This window comes from Eublepharis macularius, chromosome 2 (assembly GCF_028583425.1).
Source record: "Eublepharis macularius isolate TG4126 chromosome 2, MPM_Emac_v1.0, whole genome shotgun sequence".
Taxonomy (NCBI): domain Eukaryota; kingdom Metazoa; phylum Chordata; class Lepidosauria; order Squamata; family Eublepharidae; genus Eublepharis; species Eublepharis macularius.
The window spans coordinates 66084704-66101658 of NC_072791.1; the positions used below are offsets into that span (position 1 = coordinate 66084704).

General features: G+C 41.0%; 1 protein-coding gene across 1 annotated transcript; it reads left to right on the forward strand.

Annotated features, from left to right (window-relative positions):
- The first annotated feature begins 368 nt into the window (after window positions 1–368).
- Window positions 369–16720, forward strand: DLL4 (delta like canonical Notch ligand 4). Its single transcript, XM_054972892.1, has 11 exons — window positions 369–734; window positions 875–1138; window positions 1710–1767; window positions 3550–3819; window positions 6319–6379; window positions 6502–6632; window positions 8851–9020; window positions 10456–10675; window positions 11536–12247; window positions 14262–14370; window positions 15019–16720. Exons 1-11 carry the CDS (start codon window positions 681–683, stop codon window positions 15022–15024), a joined length of 2055 nt encoding a protein of 684 aa, XP_054828867.1. The 5' UTR covers window positions 369–680; the 3' UTR covers window positions 15025–16720.
- The last annotated feature ends 235 nt before the right edge of the window (window positions 16721–16955 follow it).

Genomic DNA, 16955 nt, shown 5'->3' on the forward strand with positions numbered 1-16955 from the left:
CATTTTTAAAACAACACTTTTTTTCCTGTTGGAGTCTTTATCGTCTGGTCAGTTGTAAAATCTTCCTTCCCTCTTCTTCAAGGGAACCGTCTCGATTATGAGTGCTGTAAATATCACAACAGATGCTTGGCTTGTTAATAATCAGCTCGGCTCCTTGGTGGTCAGTGTAGAAGCAGCAGCAGGGTATTAATTCTGGATCTGAGGCTCTCTGCAACATTTGGTTCCTTTTCCAGAATGATGAAAAAGGGGAGGGACCGCCTGAGTCTGACTGACAGTTTACATAATGAGCTTGCGAGGGCAAGAGGCAACTATATAAACAGCTCGAAGGGAAGCAAGTTTTCCATTTACCAAGCGAGCGCTGAGAGCCCTGGAAGAGAAGCAGGTCAGCACGAAATATACACCCGAGAGTCTTTCCACTTGGCTTTGGAGTTTATAAGGGCGATCGCAAGAAGTTTTCTTGTCGAGGACAGGATTAACCCCCACACACACCCCGTGGATGGTTTCAACCACCTGGATTATATCTTCCCATTCGGACTGGGGAATATTTGGAACAGGGTGCTCTAAGTAAATGCACGCGCCGACTTCGGCAGCTCCAGCCAGAAGCACGTCCTTGGACAACCTGAGGAATTAAACGTCAGTCCCAGGAAGAGTTCGCAGCCTTAAGTAAATAGAGTAGGACGATGGCAGCCCTGCATCTCTTTGGCTTGACGTTTGCCTTAACGATTATTCTGCAGGTAATGACACTCCCGTCGACCAAGCGGGGTTTCGAAAGGTTTTTGCTCCTAGAGGTAATTGGGTAACAGCAACGAGCTGTAGGGCCAAATTTAGGTAAGGTCTGATTTGGCTCTTTTGTGTATGTCTCCTCTTTGTGCAGAGGGTATCCGGCTCAGGCGTCTTCCAACTGGAGCTGCGCGAGTTTGTTAACGGCCAGGGCTCCCTAGCTAGCGGAGAGCCCTGCGTGGCAGGCTGTAGGACCTTCTTTCGCATTTGCTTGAAGCACTTTCAGACCGTCATTTCTCCGGGTTCCTGTACCTTCGGAAGCATCAGCACCCCTGTGCTGGGAATCAACTCCTTCACCATCAAAGAAACAGAGGGATTTGGCAGCCCCATAAAGTTACCTTTTAACTTCACCTGGCCGGTGAGATCTCATCTTGATTTGTAAGGGGGAGGGAGGTTAAAGCAAAGGGAACGGTTCAGCAACGAGTCGCATTTCTACACTGATTTCTATAACTTCGTTGAATATAAACAGCTACAGTCGAATGCTTCCATTGCGAAAGCATTTAGAAATGTTAGAGTTGCGAAAGATGAACAGAAATGTAAATGTGTGTAAAACTGAGAAATTTGCATTCAGCAAAACTCATCTCGGAGTAGAAAGAAAAGTCAGAGAGACTCCCCCCCCCTTTCCCCGCGCACCCCCCCCCCCACACACACACACAATACTGAAAAATCAAGAGAAACGTTTCCCCAGGAGATGAAAGCAGTCCTGAGGAAGCTCCATTTCATTGACTCAAAGTAATGCTATCTGCAATTAGATTAATTGAAATGTATATCTACGACCTGCCGGCACTACCAACCGGAGGTTTTCTGGTTTCACCCGATTGTTTAAAACTCTAAAGAAGACCATGCCCTTTCCGATCACTTTTCCCAAGAGCTTTCTCCTTGTCTTAAATTCTGTGCCTTCCCCTCACACTCCTTCTTCTCATTCACAGGGAACTTTCTCATTGATCATTGAAGCCTGGCACGCTCCTGAAGGTTACCTTCCAGCAGGTGAATATTGTGTTTCGCTCCATAATCACTAGAGGGCGGCAGCTTCTCAAAACCTGTATTTAAACTAATCTTTAACGCAAACTATTTAAGTCGGTCAAGATCATGATAAAGTAGCTTTCACAAAGCTAAATAAATGTTCCTTCATGCAGATGTTTAGAAAATCTTTTCACTGATTGCTTTAGTTTGCAAGCCAGAGATTATTCCCTACATCAGTTCTGCTTTGATTTTTGCTGCTTAATCTCCACACAATTGCGTTTCCTCCCGTTTATTTTTGGCGTGGGAAAGAAAGGAGCTCTTTGGTGAGAAAACTACAAGGCTGCCAAAAAGTCCTGACTGCCTTTTCCTGTATTTTACACCTTTTTCAAATTCCGCCCTTTGGAAAAGGAATAATGGCTTTGGGATGTTTTTCTGACATAGAGGAAAAGGATATTTCAATGGCACAACAGTTTTTACTTTGAAAAGATTTCTGAAAAACTTTCAGAACCATGGTTAACAATAATTGATTCTGAAGACCACGAACAGTGATTGTATAGCACAGTGTTATTTCTTCCTGTTTTCTCCAAACAAATGACTGAGTTTCACACAGACCTATTGTCCCCATATACTACAGGCTGGTTAATATTTTAATCTAGCCAACTGTATTCTTCTGCAATTAAACTACTATGACAAACTATTAAATGACAATTCAGCTACAATGACAAACCACTGCCACAATTACCACTGGCAACATAGTTGATTTTCTTTACTTAAATAGTTTGTGTTAGTTACTATCTTAAGTCTTCAAACTCTTGTTTGTTTCTCCCAATTACATGACATAAAGCCTTTTTACTGAAGGCATTGCTGATAGAGTACTCCTGTATTTGTATGGACTGGAACATTGATCCTGGTTACCGTTATTTGTTGTCACTGTGGTAGCTCAAGCTGGGGTGTAATGTGAGGATGATTTTAGTAGTAGTAGTAAAATGAGATGCTGTACTATATGAGGATTGTATGCATGATTAGCAAAGGTGCACGGTTAGAAGGAAACACAGATAGTTTTGTAGTGCAAGTACAAATATAACAATCAAGGAGTTACGTGTCTCATAGAGTTGCTACTTTGTTTCTGCCAGGGTACCTGTGACAGGCAGAAATTCAACAAGTGAAATGTCTCTACAGAGAATGTAGTGATAAGAAAACGTTTATCTGTTGAGTTGTAGCTTGTTACTCAGTTCCTAAAAGCACAGGAGCCATACATTTTTTTTTTAAAAAAAACTAGCAATCATCCTGTGAGGATGAAGGGGCCTCTGTGAAAAATAGCTAGCATAGCACAGGAAGAGGACAGCGTTTGGGGGCTTGACATAGGACTGCCCTGGTAAGTATGGAAACGCTTTTTAAAGTTGGAGGCAGTACATGAACTAGAGTAGCAAGGCAAAGTATCCTATGCAAAAGTGGCACCTCTTGGGTAGGGTGGTGGTGTAGAGAGGGTCAGGTTTTGGAGGCCTCAGGTGCTTGCTTTCTAAAAAGAATTGCTGGTCTGGCCTGCCAGGAAGTCTTGTTCATCCGCCTCTCGGGCTGTAGTAATTCTGGGGCAAATGGCGCATTGCATAAACTCGGGGGCACTTATCTCACTTCACATATTCCTGGCCTTGTAAGTGAAAACCGATAGTGTGCCACAAATCAATTCCTGAGGAACGGCGGCCTGTGGTCTTAAGTAGTTGCCGGTAGGCGCATATGGTGGGGAAGGAGTGCTTTTCGGAGGGAGTGCTTCTCTCACGCCTAACCAGGCGTTTCTTCCTGCCGCAGGTTCCGAGCCGCCAGCCCAGAAGTGGCTCATCAGCCAGATGGCGATCCAGCGGTCCCTGCCGGTGAGCGAGGACTGGCTCCGGGACGAGCAGAGCAGCGAGGGGGCCAAGCTGAGCTACTCCTATCGCGTGGTGTGCAACGAGCATTACTACGGGGACAATTGCTCCCGCCTCTGCCGAGGCCGCGATGACCACTTCGGCCACTACCTCTGTGAATCGGACGGCAGCCTCGCTTGCATGACGGGCTGGACCGGGAACTATTGTACCGAAGGTGAGTGCGCAATTTCTCCCCGCCGCCCGGAACCTTCGAGCGGCGCTTCATCCATACAGCGAAATCAGCCAAAACCGAGCAGAAGGCGGGAAATGCCTCGCGAGAGAAAGCGACGCCGCAGAGTGGGAAAAAGCGGCAGAGAGCGCCCCCTGCTGCTCGAGCGCCTTCATAGCGCCACAAACGGCACGTGCAAGCTGATGGAGGAGGGGCGGTGAACGTTGACGAAACCCGTTGGAGCTTGACGCGAGATGGCGAGCGAGGGCGGGGGGGAGCGCTCACGTAGTGTTCGCGCATGCGTGAAGCTTGGGCCGACGAGGGAATGAAAGGTTACGCAGTGGAGGTGCAGAAAGGCGCTGGCAAGTCAGTTCTCCTCGTTGACGTTTCATTTGCAGAGCAAGATCCCTGTGGCGCCTTGCTGTCGTTATTTGCGTTGATTCACTGAGGACCAAAAGTGTCCCCTTCCCTTAGCTTCAGTGCCTTCGTGTCTATTGGGGAGTTGGCCGAGGGAAGATTGGTCTCGCTTAGCCGAAACTGGAGTGTCATGTTGAAAGAAGTCTGAAAAAAAATGGCAAAAATGATGCTTAAGAGTATTTTCTCCTGCTTCCCTCCCCCCACCCTCAGCTTCACAAGCACTCAGCAAAAAAGCCCTGCAAAAGGAAAGTAAAAAAGAATGCCGGGCGCCTTACGGGCCCAGCCCTACCCCTCATAAGGCTTCACGTGCTTCAAACTGCTGGTTGCTGCACTTGCTGGTACGGCAGCGTTTGATTTAAATGGACAAAGTGTGCAGGGCAAATACTTGTCTCCAAGTAAATAATGGATGCAGGCCGAGAAACTACTGACTTCCTAGCTCCCTTGCATGTGTCCACAGGTGGTTTTGTGGGTGTGCAAACAAATTGTTCATGTCATGTGTTCACCACAGCAAACACCAGCGTACCTCCTGCTGTGCAGCATAAATTTGGGCCTCCATGTCATGTTACACAGCAGCATGTATATCTGTACAGGTTGGTTTCAGTTCTAGACCCTGGACACATCTGTAAAGATGCAGGAGGCCAGAGATTTTTTGGTCCATATGCATTTTGCAGTTTTATCTGTACTGGTAAATGCTTTGTACATACTCATAAGAATGTGTTGCAGAAAGCATCCTGAAGTAACTCATTCATGATGAGGAACGTGCATTTTTATCTCAGTAATTTTCTGAATTACAGTGTGCGTATTCTTTGGTATAAGTACTTGGAAGTAGGGTACTCAGAGCAGGAAAAGCAGTACATGAAGTGCCTCTTAGTTATACACAGCTCACTCTGAAATGTCATTTGGAAGTCTTTGGCACCATTTCCTACATCCACATAGCTTTTTCTAATGTCTTGGGTCCTAGTGCAGTGTTCTTCAAAGTAGTTTTTTGGTGTAGCCAGGGGAGCTACTTCAGATCATTTATATGGTAGCTACAGGTGTGCCTTCCTACTGACTACAAGAGATTTCCTGGCTACAGTCCTTTCCCCTTTCTCTAGCCAAGTCACTGAAGCAAATACTCTGTTAACCAAATAACTCTGTTAATTAAAGGGGAGCGATCTATAGCCATGAAAATCACAGGATGGAAGGCACCATTTTTCTGTATTCTATTGCCTAGGAATAACAGGGCTTGTGGGGAAGGGGTGTCTGTGTAGCCCTCCCATAAATGCTGCTGCTTATGCCTTCTGCTTTATGACTTCCTTCTACTTAAAGAGAAAGGTAATCTTCAAGTCCAGTAAGACATTCATTACATCCTCTGTTTTTTATTACATAAACCACCAGTACAAGCTTCTTAGATGTACTGAAGGAAAAAAAACTGCCCTATCACAGGCATTTTAACTAGTCCAGTATACCCATACTATAAATTTTAGATCTTACACCATTGCTAAACGTGCATATATATGACTGTTACCACCATACATAATAAAACTGAAGGCAATGCAGCTGTAGCTTTAAAAACACAAGCACATTTTCCTCTCCCCCTGCCCCCTAACTTAGAGAACCAAACCTATATTTGTTGTGAAAACAAATCCAAATCTGGCCTAAAGGAAATCTATATTTACACACAATGCTTGTGCTGAGGCCTTTCTCCTCCCTCTGTGTCCTTTAAAAACATTACACACGTGTAGATCATGCCACTTTATGTAAAATAAGTATATTTGCATACTTTATATTGATTAACATAATTATCTGCATGACATGAATATCTTTAGAACAGAATTAGTGTGTGTGTGGGGGGGGGTGCCTCAAAATATCCAGGCTACAAACTGGCATTCATATGCATGATCCAGAGCCTCTTGCTCTTTGCTTATCCTTAACCTTCCCCCAACTTTACATACCTTTCAGAGTTGTGGGGATAGGGGACCTCATTGTAGGAGAGGACATAGTAAGGGGGACCTATGATTGTAGGAAAGGCAAAATACAAATGTGAGAAATGTTTTGAAATATGTTCTAGTTATTTTGAAAAATTGTAACCGAGCACTTTTTTTACAGCTATCTGTTTAGCTGGATGTACAGAGAAAAGTGGATTTTGCAGAAATCCAGGAGAGTGCATGTGAGTAGACATTATATTGTATCTCACCCTGTGTGTAAAATCCCCCCGTGTTCCTTCCTACATTTCCATCATCATCAAAGTCTTATTCAATTTCCATTAATTTTCAATGGATTTTTTTCCAGCTGTCGCAGTGGTTGGCAGGGCCGTTATTGTGATGAATGCGTTCCTCATGCAGGTTGTCGCCATGGGTCATGTAAGAAACCAGGGGAGTGCATATGTGATGAAGGCTGGGGAGGCCTTTTCTGTGACCAAGGTTAGTTGGTGATGTTATGGCAAGAATACATTATTGTTACTTCAGTTTCTCCCTGTTTTTAAATCACTGTGATTTTAATGTTGCTGAAGTCATAAAATCTGACCCACAGAGTTTAAGTCAAGTTCTCCTGGATTACTGTTACATTTGGAACCAAATTAAGTTTCTTCTACCTTAGTCATACTAACAGTGATTCAATGAAAACCTGAAGGAACTTTCCAAAATATCTGTATATCTGTTTTAAAATGGATTTACACATTCAGCTTTCAAACCTGTCACTTGTTCTATACTAGGAGCCCATACAGTCAGCTACAGATCAATAGAATTCATTGAGGTAGTTGTCTGAACATTTTCCATCAAAAATAAACTTCAGTCCTTTCTTATTTCTATGCATGAGAAACAGCTTCATTCTAAGACATCAGAGATGTTGGCACACTGCCACTTGAGTCATGCTGGTGGTGCAATAGAAGTGGCCAAAAATGGCTGCTGGAACATGCCAGGGACCACACCAGAGTCCCAAGCAATGAGGCCAGGGCAAGTGTGACTGCCAAGTCATGATCCAGCCAATCAGTTCCACCTGATATGGCCTGGGTCCCAAGGCCACCTGGAGCTGCAACAGTGGTGCAATTGGTTATGGCAGAGTGGACTTAGAAAGCTGTATAAGTCCTGCTCTGCCCTTGCAACACCCTAGTTTCGCCAATATCTGCACCAGCATAATGTCTACGCCAACACAACTCTGGCATATCTTCAGGATGTGCTGGTGTAACTTGGACACCTGCCAGAGAAATGCATCATCAACATCCTAGTCTTCTCAATTTTGGGTCTTAGGATGGGACTGGAAGTCTCCTTTGTGAGAAATGCAGAGTTTTAAGGGACACTTTTGAAGTTGCAGGTTACTTAACTTCTAAACTGAACTCAACTGTATAACTATAAATCTCCAAAGTCATATTTAAAACAGAGTTTAAAAATGTTTTATACCACATAATCCTTATAGAGACTGTCATAGCCTAATTAAGAATTATATCTTTACATAAGCAGATTTTGTTTTTATCTGCATTTGGTTATTTATTCACCACATACATGGCCGGTTCACTTATGTTAGTTTTATTTACTCTGTCAACTTGTATGATTTAACAGTAATCCTTCAGTTAAAAATGTCCCCAAACCAATACAAAAATAGAAAGATGTTTTGTCCAATGTCTTGTTATTTATAGTGCTACAAGGCAATATAAGATGCTGGTTTACTTTCTTGGGTTAAACAGTCAGAGATTTAAACTAACATCTAGAAGATGCTTTGTCAAGACAAAAGGTTGGGTTACACATATCTGTTCTGCTAACAGAGGAACCTTCTTTGCACCACTACTAGCAGAATGGATCAGCATGATCCAACTCAAAGTCGGTGCTATTGATAGTCAAGGTGTACACCAGTTGTATGGATTTTTTCATGAGATACCTGTTGTACAGGCTTATTCTCAACTCAATAATTGCTTAGTTAAATCTCATTACTGCTAATAGGTTTAGGCACATACTAATGAGACTGTGGTCTCCTAATGCACTAATACAGTTAAAGGCTTGTCCAACCTCTCAGAGATCTGGGTTTAGACATTCTAATGGTGGGCTCTAAAGCCATCAGCCATGCACAGTTATTAAAGCCTTCCACTGATCCCTTGTAATGGGGGTGTATTTTGATTGCACTAGCAGGAAAATGCTGACTGACTCCTACCATTACTGCATTGTAGTCATTAACAGCATGCCATCATGCCTTGGTTGTTGCTCTTTATCTCAGGTAATTCTAAAGCACACCCAAAGCCATCTCCTTTCCTGCCACTTTGATATGCTGTGCTGTGGACCTAGGACAAGCATGAACGCCATCTACTGAATTGCTTCTATGCTGTCTTAATTATATACAGGAAAGGTTTCAGCTTTGCTCATTACAGCAAAACCTGAGACCCGTGCTGTGGAGAAGATTAAAGAACTGACATTATACAAGTTTGTTCCTTTTAGGCATAGTCCTTCCCTAATCTGGTTCTTATCTTAGTTCTTCTGCTTCTAAACCCAAATTAAGCAATTTTCAGTGTTTCTACTGAAAATAATTTAAAGATGTTTTGTCCAAAGTCTTTTTGTTTATAGTGCCTCATCTTTTGTGCTGTCATTTGTTGAAAGGTAAATATCTCATTGACTGGAGGTTTCTTTCTTCTTGTGTGCTCTTATGTCCTTGCAGATCTGAACTACTGCACCCATCATAGACCCTGCAAAAATGGAGCCACTTGCATGAACACTGGCCAAGGTAGTTATACATGTTCCTGCAAAGAGGGCTTCACTGGCATTGACTGTGAACGGAATATCAGTGAATGTGACAGTAACCCCTGCAAAAATGGAGGAACTTGCACGGTGAGGACTAATTTTATATTGGAGATAAATTTGTGAAAAGGGAAATAAAGTAGTTTTTCAAAATATTTATGCATGCCCTGCCTATCCCCTGAAGAGCTTTGAGTAACAGGCATGCAAAGGAGGTTAGAGTAAGAAATGGTGATTTGTCTAAGGTCACCCAGTAGTCGATTCTATCTTGGAGGCTGTTCTGGACACCAGAGAAAAAAGAAAACAAGGAGGCATTGTACCTTAAGTGGAAAAGTAAGGCCACCCTTTATGCAGATTCTACAATTACAAGCTGATTCAGAGATGGTGATACCCACCCGTGTTGTAGTTTAGAGGTGGCTTGTCATTCTCAAGGCATGAACATAAATACACTCCATAGGCCTTATTATGACTTTGGACATGTCCTGCATTGAAGGAATGAAATGCTACTGTATAACAACTGTTCTCTAATTTTATTTGTGTGACATGTCAGTAGTTTTCAGATGTCATATGCAATCCTTATCATCTTATATTTCTTTAGTCCAGATTGTACCTTTTCCAATGGCATTCTCAGCATTTTGAGAGTGTATGCATGCACATTCTGCAAATGGTTAATAACTTTGTTCCTGTACTTGAAAAGAACATCATCCAATAGTTCAGTCTGAGAGAACAGATATAGTTTTATTGAGTATCTATTTAACTTGTACTATCCCTTCATTACTGGTTCCATAGGCTATACAGTAGTAAGGAATTATGATTTAATATCCACTACAGTTGGTCAAGTATAAGCTTGATATAGTGGCACTTTCCAGTAATAAATAAGTAGTACTTTGCTGGTATGATTTCTTTTGAATATCATCGCTTAATCATTGTGTTGGTTTATTTTTCTTTACCTGCAAGATGATCTAATTGCATTCTAAGAAGAGAGATTCAGTATTCAATAGTAGCTGTAATTTGTTATGAAATTTACTCCTAACCAAAAATAACAAATGAGAAGGCAAACAGGTAATATGTGTTCACCCTTGTCACCCAGCAAGGTTCCATGGCAGGTGTGTGAATCCCTGCTCTGCCATGGAACCTTGCTCGGTGACATGGGCCAGTCTCATATTCCCAGCCTAACTTACCTTACAGGGTTGTTGTGAGAATGGACTGGAGGCGAAGAGAACAATGTAAGCCACTTTGAGTCCCCAGTGAGGAGAAAGATGGAGTATAAATGAAGTAAATAAAAATAAATAAAATAAATACTCAACATTCAGTGATAAAATCAGTAGAATCTTTGATTAACTGCTTCTTTGGTTCCCATCACTTTATCAAACTGATTCCATTTTATTTGAATTTGTTTTGCATCCACTCTAAAGAAACCAGTACTAATCCATGCCCACTGGAGAAGCAGAAAAGAATGTAGAGCTAACGTACAACAGTTCTAAGGGTCTAGGTTTGAAATGTCTTATGTTTGTTTGTTTTTCTGCAGGATTTGGGGAAAGATTATAAATGTACATGCCCCCCAGGATATGACGGTGTTAACTGTGAGCATAGTGCCTTGACTTGTGCTGACTCTCCATGTTTTAATGGCGGCACATGCCTAGAAAAGGAAAAAGGAACCAGCTATGCTTGCCTGTGCCCTATGGGCTTTACAGGGTCCAATTGTGAAAAAAAAGAAGACAGATGTACTAATAATCCATGTGCAAATGGTATGTCCTTACACCAGAAGGATTTCACATTTTGAAGATGATAATGACAGCAACTTTAATCTAATTAATAGGTTAGATCTGTCAATTTCCCACTCCTAGAATAATGTATACTGGGCACTTTCTACTAGGCTCCAGAATTCCATAGGTTACATGAAATTCCAAGTTTTTTCCTTCATGCTCTTAAAAAACAACAACTAAAAACACCCAAATGAATCTAGCAGTCCGAAAGGAAGAATGCGAGGTTAAGAGAGGATGATAACCCTTTACCATACAATGAATTTTCAGCCCCAAAATTACCTTCTATGAGTTTCTTGTTCATGGGGTGGGGGGATTGTGGAAGTAGCTAGAAGTGATGTTTGCATGCATATATGATGATAATTTATGAATGTATTACTTATAGTAGCTACCTGAAGAGACAGAGTAATCAAGCAAAGGAAAGGAGAATGCAGTTTTATTGAGGCACAGCTATTTGCTTGCGGTCTCCCTCTCTCTCCCTCAAGAAGTTCCTGAGCATTGTTGCTGTACAACATGGGAGTTTCCCTAACATCACCTACACAGGGCTGGGCCAGCTGTCAGCACAATGGGGCAGGGGCTCAGTTCAGAAGGTGGAATAGCCCTGTAGGACTTGGCTTTTGGTGAAATCTTCCACTCTTCAACAATTTTCAAAGGTCCCTTCATTAACTATTTCCTGCTAGTAATACTTATATAAGGCAGATTCCTGGGGCAGTGATTTCTGTGCTCATTATAATGCTTAGAAGTACACACCAGGTATTAAATAGTAGCTATACTAGTAATTAATCAATACATAACAATGTATCTGGATTTCAAAGCCTTTTACTGTGTTTTTTTTCCCTTCACAGGTGGACAGTGCTTTCTTTTGGGCTTGATGCGTGTGTGTCGCTGCAGGCCTGGATTCTCTGGTCAGAAGTGCGAGATAAATATCAGCAAGTGTTCCAGAAATCCATGTTCCAATGGAGGAACTTGTCATGACCTTGTGACTACACATGATTATACATGTACTTGCTTGCCAGGTTACACTGGCAGGAATTGTGATATCAGAACTAGAGATGGATGTGCCTCTGGGCCATGCCAGAATGGAGGAACATGCTATTTTGGTCTTTATGCTACCAGTTTTGCCTGCCACTGCCCTATTGGCTTCATGGGAAGCCACTGTGAATTTCCAGCATATCAGGTTGATACAGAGCTTCCTAAACCAGTTCCATGGGTAGCTATATCAATGGGAGTTGGGCTAGTTGCCCTTCTCATATTGTGCTGCATGATAGCTATAGTTATCCGGCAGATGCAGAGGCATCCAGAGCAGAATTCAGAAACAATGAACAATTTGTCAGACTTCCAAAAAGAAAATCTCATCCCAGCTTCTCAGCTTAAAAACACAAATAAAAACAAAGACCTTGAAGTAGACTGTGCACTGGAGAAATCAAACTACAAACCTAAGAATCACACATTGGATTATAACCTGGTGAAGGAACTGACAAGCAGAAGCACTCAGGAAGATAAATACCATAAAAGTGAAAAGTGTATAGGAGAGAAATCACCTTTCTGGTTACGCAGGTATGAATTCAATTTCTTCCATTTTTTTTAGGAAGCCTTTGCTCCAATATTTACCTGTACAAGGTGAACAAGGAAGCTTATGTCTGAGTGCAAGCAATACAAACAGAGAATAAATCAAAAACAGGTTTGATCATTAATGTGACAAGTAGATGGAAATCTCTAACACTGTCATTTTTACTATTTTGTTTTGTATTATGGACTTCCCTCATGAGTAATAGTCAAGTTTTGGAAGTAACATAACTTGCTTAATTAGAACAGCAAAAATAAAATAATGAGCTAGGAACTAAATTGTTTCAGAGAGAGTATAGTCACTGTGTATAGGTTTATGTTAATAGATGTCAACATTTTCAGATCTGAAACCCATCTTTATCCCCAGCCTTCAACATGACTCCTTTCAGGCCGTGCATGCAATAGTGGATCAAAGGTGATCCTGGGTTCTGAGTCAAGAGTGAAATCAACTGAAACTGAAATCAAACATATTTTAAAGCACAAGAAGACTGAAATATGTATATATAACAGTCTTTCTGCATAGCTATCAAATTTAGAAATGTGCTACAAAAGCACATGAAGATGCTCACATAATTAGAACTGTCTTTTGGTCTTTCACACATGCACACCAACACCAGGCTGAGAAGCTCTTAAAGTCGCATATTTAACATTTTAGTCCTGAGAAAATTTCTTAATCGCATGTTTCCCTTTCTGAAATGTGACTATTATTCTAACTCATGGGATTAATATTTTAAATGTTTGGCATATTAGAAGTTATGAAAAACAGATAAAAATTAATAACTAGTGAACTGTTTGCTCATCATTGTGTGTGTGGGGGGGGGGGAGGGTCTCTGTGTGGCAGGGACCCAAGCAGGGTGCAAATGCAATTAATCTCTGTACCCTCTGTGCACAACTTGAATTTTCCCATATAAATGGAGGACAAGTTATTCCATGCTAGGAGTGTGCTGGGTGATTTTTCCTCCACTATAATATTGTTCCTTTGTGAAGTACTTTACTTTTTTAGGAGTGAATAGCAGCCATTCACATATGTGGGGAAAAGAAGGTGTGCATTCAGGAAGGAAGGTTAAAACTGCCCCTGTTCCTGGTAACTCTCCTGTAGAAGGAGAAGGGCAGGTTTTGGCCATTGTCACATATTTCCTATATTGTTTTACTTTGTTAGAAATGGCTTGGCTTCCAAAGCCTCTCATGATCTGCATAGACCAGCCTGGTTCTACTTCTTAGTCATGTTACAGTATAAATGAACCCTTAGAATTGGTATTATTTTTAGGGCCTAATTGCATGATACACAGTGCTCAGGTTGACTTTGGGTCCACCACAAGTAGAGGCACCCTCAAGGCACTTCAGGTTGGGGGAAAAGGTACAGAAGGGCAGGCTGAAACCTCTTTTCACATGTTGCAGTCCTGATCCTAGATGGGCTGTGACTAGAGCATTGAGTTCTCAGTCAGGAAATCACAGGGGCATGAGCATTGCAGCAACCCAGGGACAACCCAGGAAAAAACACAGTGTATAAATAAGCTCTAATAGTAAATTAGTTTGGTCCTGTGTTGATAGTGAAAGCCTCACAACAAGGCTGCCCATAGTCAAGATAAGGGTCTTTATTTGATTGGGTGGCTCCTCAAGTAGGCAGAAAAACATGATTTTATAACTTGAACCAAACAAAAAAGGATAGAACTCTGAAAAAAGGCCGGTGGATGAAATGGGGTCCAATAGCACAATGTTCAGAGCAGCTAAGGATCAATTAAATGAAAAAAGAAGGAAAGGGAAAGGAAGTTCCTGAATGAATCTGGGGAACAGGGGAGATTTTTTAGGGTGGAGTAGGATTTCCAGACTATGCCTTCTCCCCCCTCCCCAATTCCTCATGGGCTTCCAGCTTGTTTTTATATATCTGAAGTCATCCATGACCCTTCTACAATAGCTGTGGTAGAAGATTAAGATCCCTTTTTCACATGTAAAATTAAAATTTTTATTCAGAGTTTTTATTGTGTTGTTTGTATATTTCCTATAGTGAAAAGCCAGAATGCAGAATATCAGCAATATGCTCACCAAGGGATTCCATGTACCAGTCTGTCTTTGTGATAACAGAGGAACGAAATGAGTGTGTTATAGCAACAGAGGTATGTCATTCCATATACATGCAACCATCAATATATACAGAGAAGTGGTATCTAATCCTTTGTAATGGAAACCTGAAAACAGCAATGTAATTTCAAGTAGCACTGGCATATGTGGGTGGGTACTCTTTCTACTGCTACTTTAGACAATGCAAGCAAAGGAACTAGATAAGGGAAACAAATAATAAATCTCTGTGCATTTGTGTTTAAAGGGCTGAATATAAAAAAGAAACTATTTGAGGGTTCTAAGCATAGAAAATAAATAAAAATTAAGTGAATTTGGATAACATTCCATAAAAATCTCTCATAGGTACTAAGGAAAAAGACTTAAAATGCTTATCACAGAGCCCACTGCTTAAGTTAGGGATTGAATTGTGGGTGTATTTAGTCTGTTTGCCTTGTTTTACTTAACATTTATATTTGAATACATATTATGAGCTACTATATGTTATGCACCCTGGGTTGGATCCGTTGGACAATTTCCACAGACAAAAGGGGAGGTTGCCAATTCCTTCTCTCCCACGGAAGATCTCCAACTCCCCTCTTGCTGTGTTCCTGGGGTTGCAGGGGAACTAACTTCCATCCATGGAAATTCTGGGCTATATTCAATCTTCTGTGTCTCATTTCTCTTTCCAATCTCTTTATGGGCAGGTATAAGAATGAAGGCAGTTCTGTTTGCACCTCTGATTCGGAGATGCCACAAGGTGGATGTTCCCGCTACATTGTTTACAATTCAGAATTGGATTGGACTTAGACTATTAATTATATGCAATTTGCTGCTCTCAGGAGGAGAAGGAAAGGATGGAAGTGGGTGAACTGGACAGAAAGTGAATTTATTAAAAGATGCAATAGACCTTTTTGTTCCCTTTTCCCGGTCTGATTCAAGGAACGTAACTGACTACAAGGAGAGAGACTGAAATGACATCTTTTACTAGCATTTGAAATTATATTGCTACCAGTTGCTTCTGAACTGTTTTGAAGTTTCTGGAAATTCAGTCTTGGGAAGTGCCCGTAAGTGCAAAAGGCACTCAGCCATCACGGATGTATACCAACAATGTCCTGAGAAGAATGAATTAATAAAGAAACAAATGTTGCTATGCAGATAATGGATACAAATTAAAAGAGTTACTTCTGGATATGAAAGTGCCTAAAGCTTGTCTGAGAATCTAGAGTCCAAATCAAGATACCCAAGCAGTATTGACCAGGGGTAGATGATAACCCTCTTCTTGCTCATCTACTTTACATCCCCGTTCCCCTTCCATGTATTCCAGGCAATGTAAGGGCAGAGAGGATAAAGGGAAGATGGATCTAGAAGTAGTATATTATCTCATATGATGATGGTTTGGTGAACCAAGCAGTAATATTATGGATTTGGTCCTTTTTCTGTACCACAGCCATATCCATTAACTTAAAATGAATGTTGCCTCCTCCTCCTCAATATGAGGATGCTTAATTCCAGTACTCATTGAAAGCCTTACAAGTGCATTTAAAATCAATCAACTGTATTCACATCCTTTGCACTCTAGTCACCACAAACAGAAGTGTGTTTCTTCTCCTTCATATGCATCAGGAAGGATTTTGGATTTTGTTATATATTTGAATCTACTTCAGTCACACCCAATCTCAAAGTCCAAACAGCCTGTTGCCACAGCTGGTGAAGCAGTAATTATCTCTAGCCCTGCTACAGAACCACTACTATCTACAGCTCACAACCCCTTTTCCAAATGCTTAACAGAAATACAGAAATCGAGGTGACTTCTGGAAGGACATACCGTGAGGAAAATTTTAAATCTTTTGGTTTGTCCTGCTTTTTCATTTACATTTCTGCAAGGAAAGGAATAAGGTTACATCTTTGAGTCCAAAAGAACAATTCACACAGACTAACGTATACATTTACAGCAATAATAATAGACGTTTCAGATAGGAAGTGCTGTGATGTTTGTAGTGATAAACAAATACTGTGGGAAAGAGAACATGGCGGAAGCAGCAAGAGGAAGCAAATTCTCATTCAAGGAAGCTGTGATTGTGCTTTCTGGGGTGGAAAAGTTCCTGACCTTGTAAATCTCAGTGTTAGATTAGTCCACCTACACTCTTGAATTGTGCAAGGAAATCTTGCTTGGAATGTTCACTACTGACCTTCTGTTCTGGCCATTATGAAGATGACCTTCAGAAATCAATAATATGGTTTATATTAGTGTCTGTAGTTTATTTTGAAGTCTAGTATTCAGTAATTTAAAGAAAATCAGAAGCACTGAACTTTCTACATTTTGTAACATTATTTTGTATATAATGTATATTTATAATCAAACAAGTGTAAATATGTTTATTACTTCTCATGCAATGTTTTTATGTGATGACAAAGTTTGAATTTTATTTTTTTTCAAATAATGAAAACGTTCTTGCTACTGCAAAGTTTAGTATGGTTAATTTTTTTATAATTTTGCCTTCATGATGTTATATTTATAGAGTATTTCATATTTATGACGACAAAGAAGTCATTCTATATAAAATTCATATGGGTATCCTTAGTACATTCAGTATTTATTTTTTATTTTTTTAGTTACAGACAGCACAATTCTGAGAGCCAC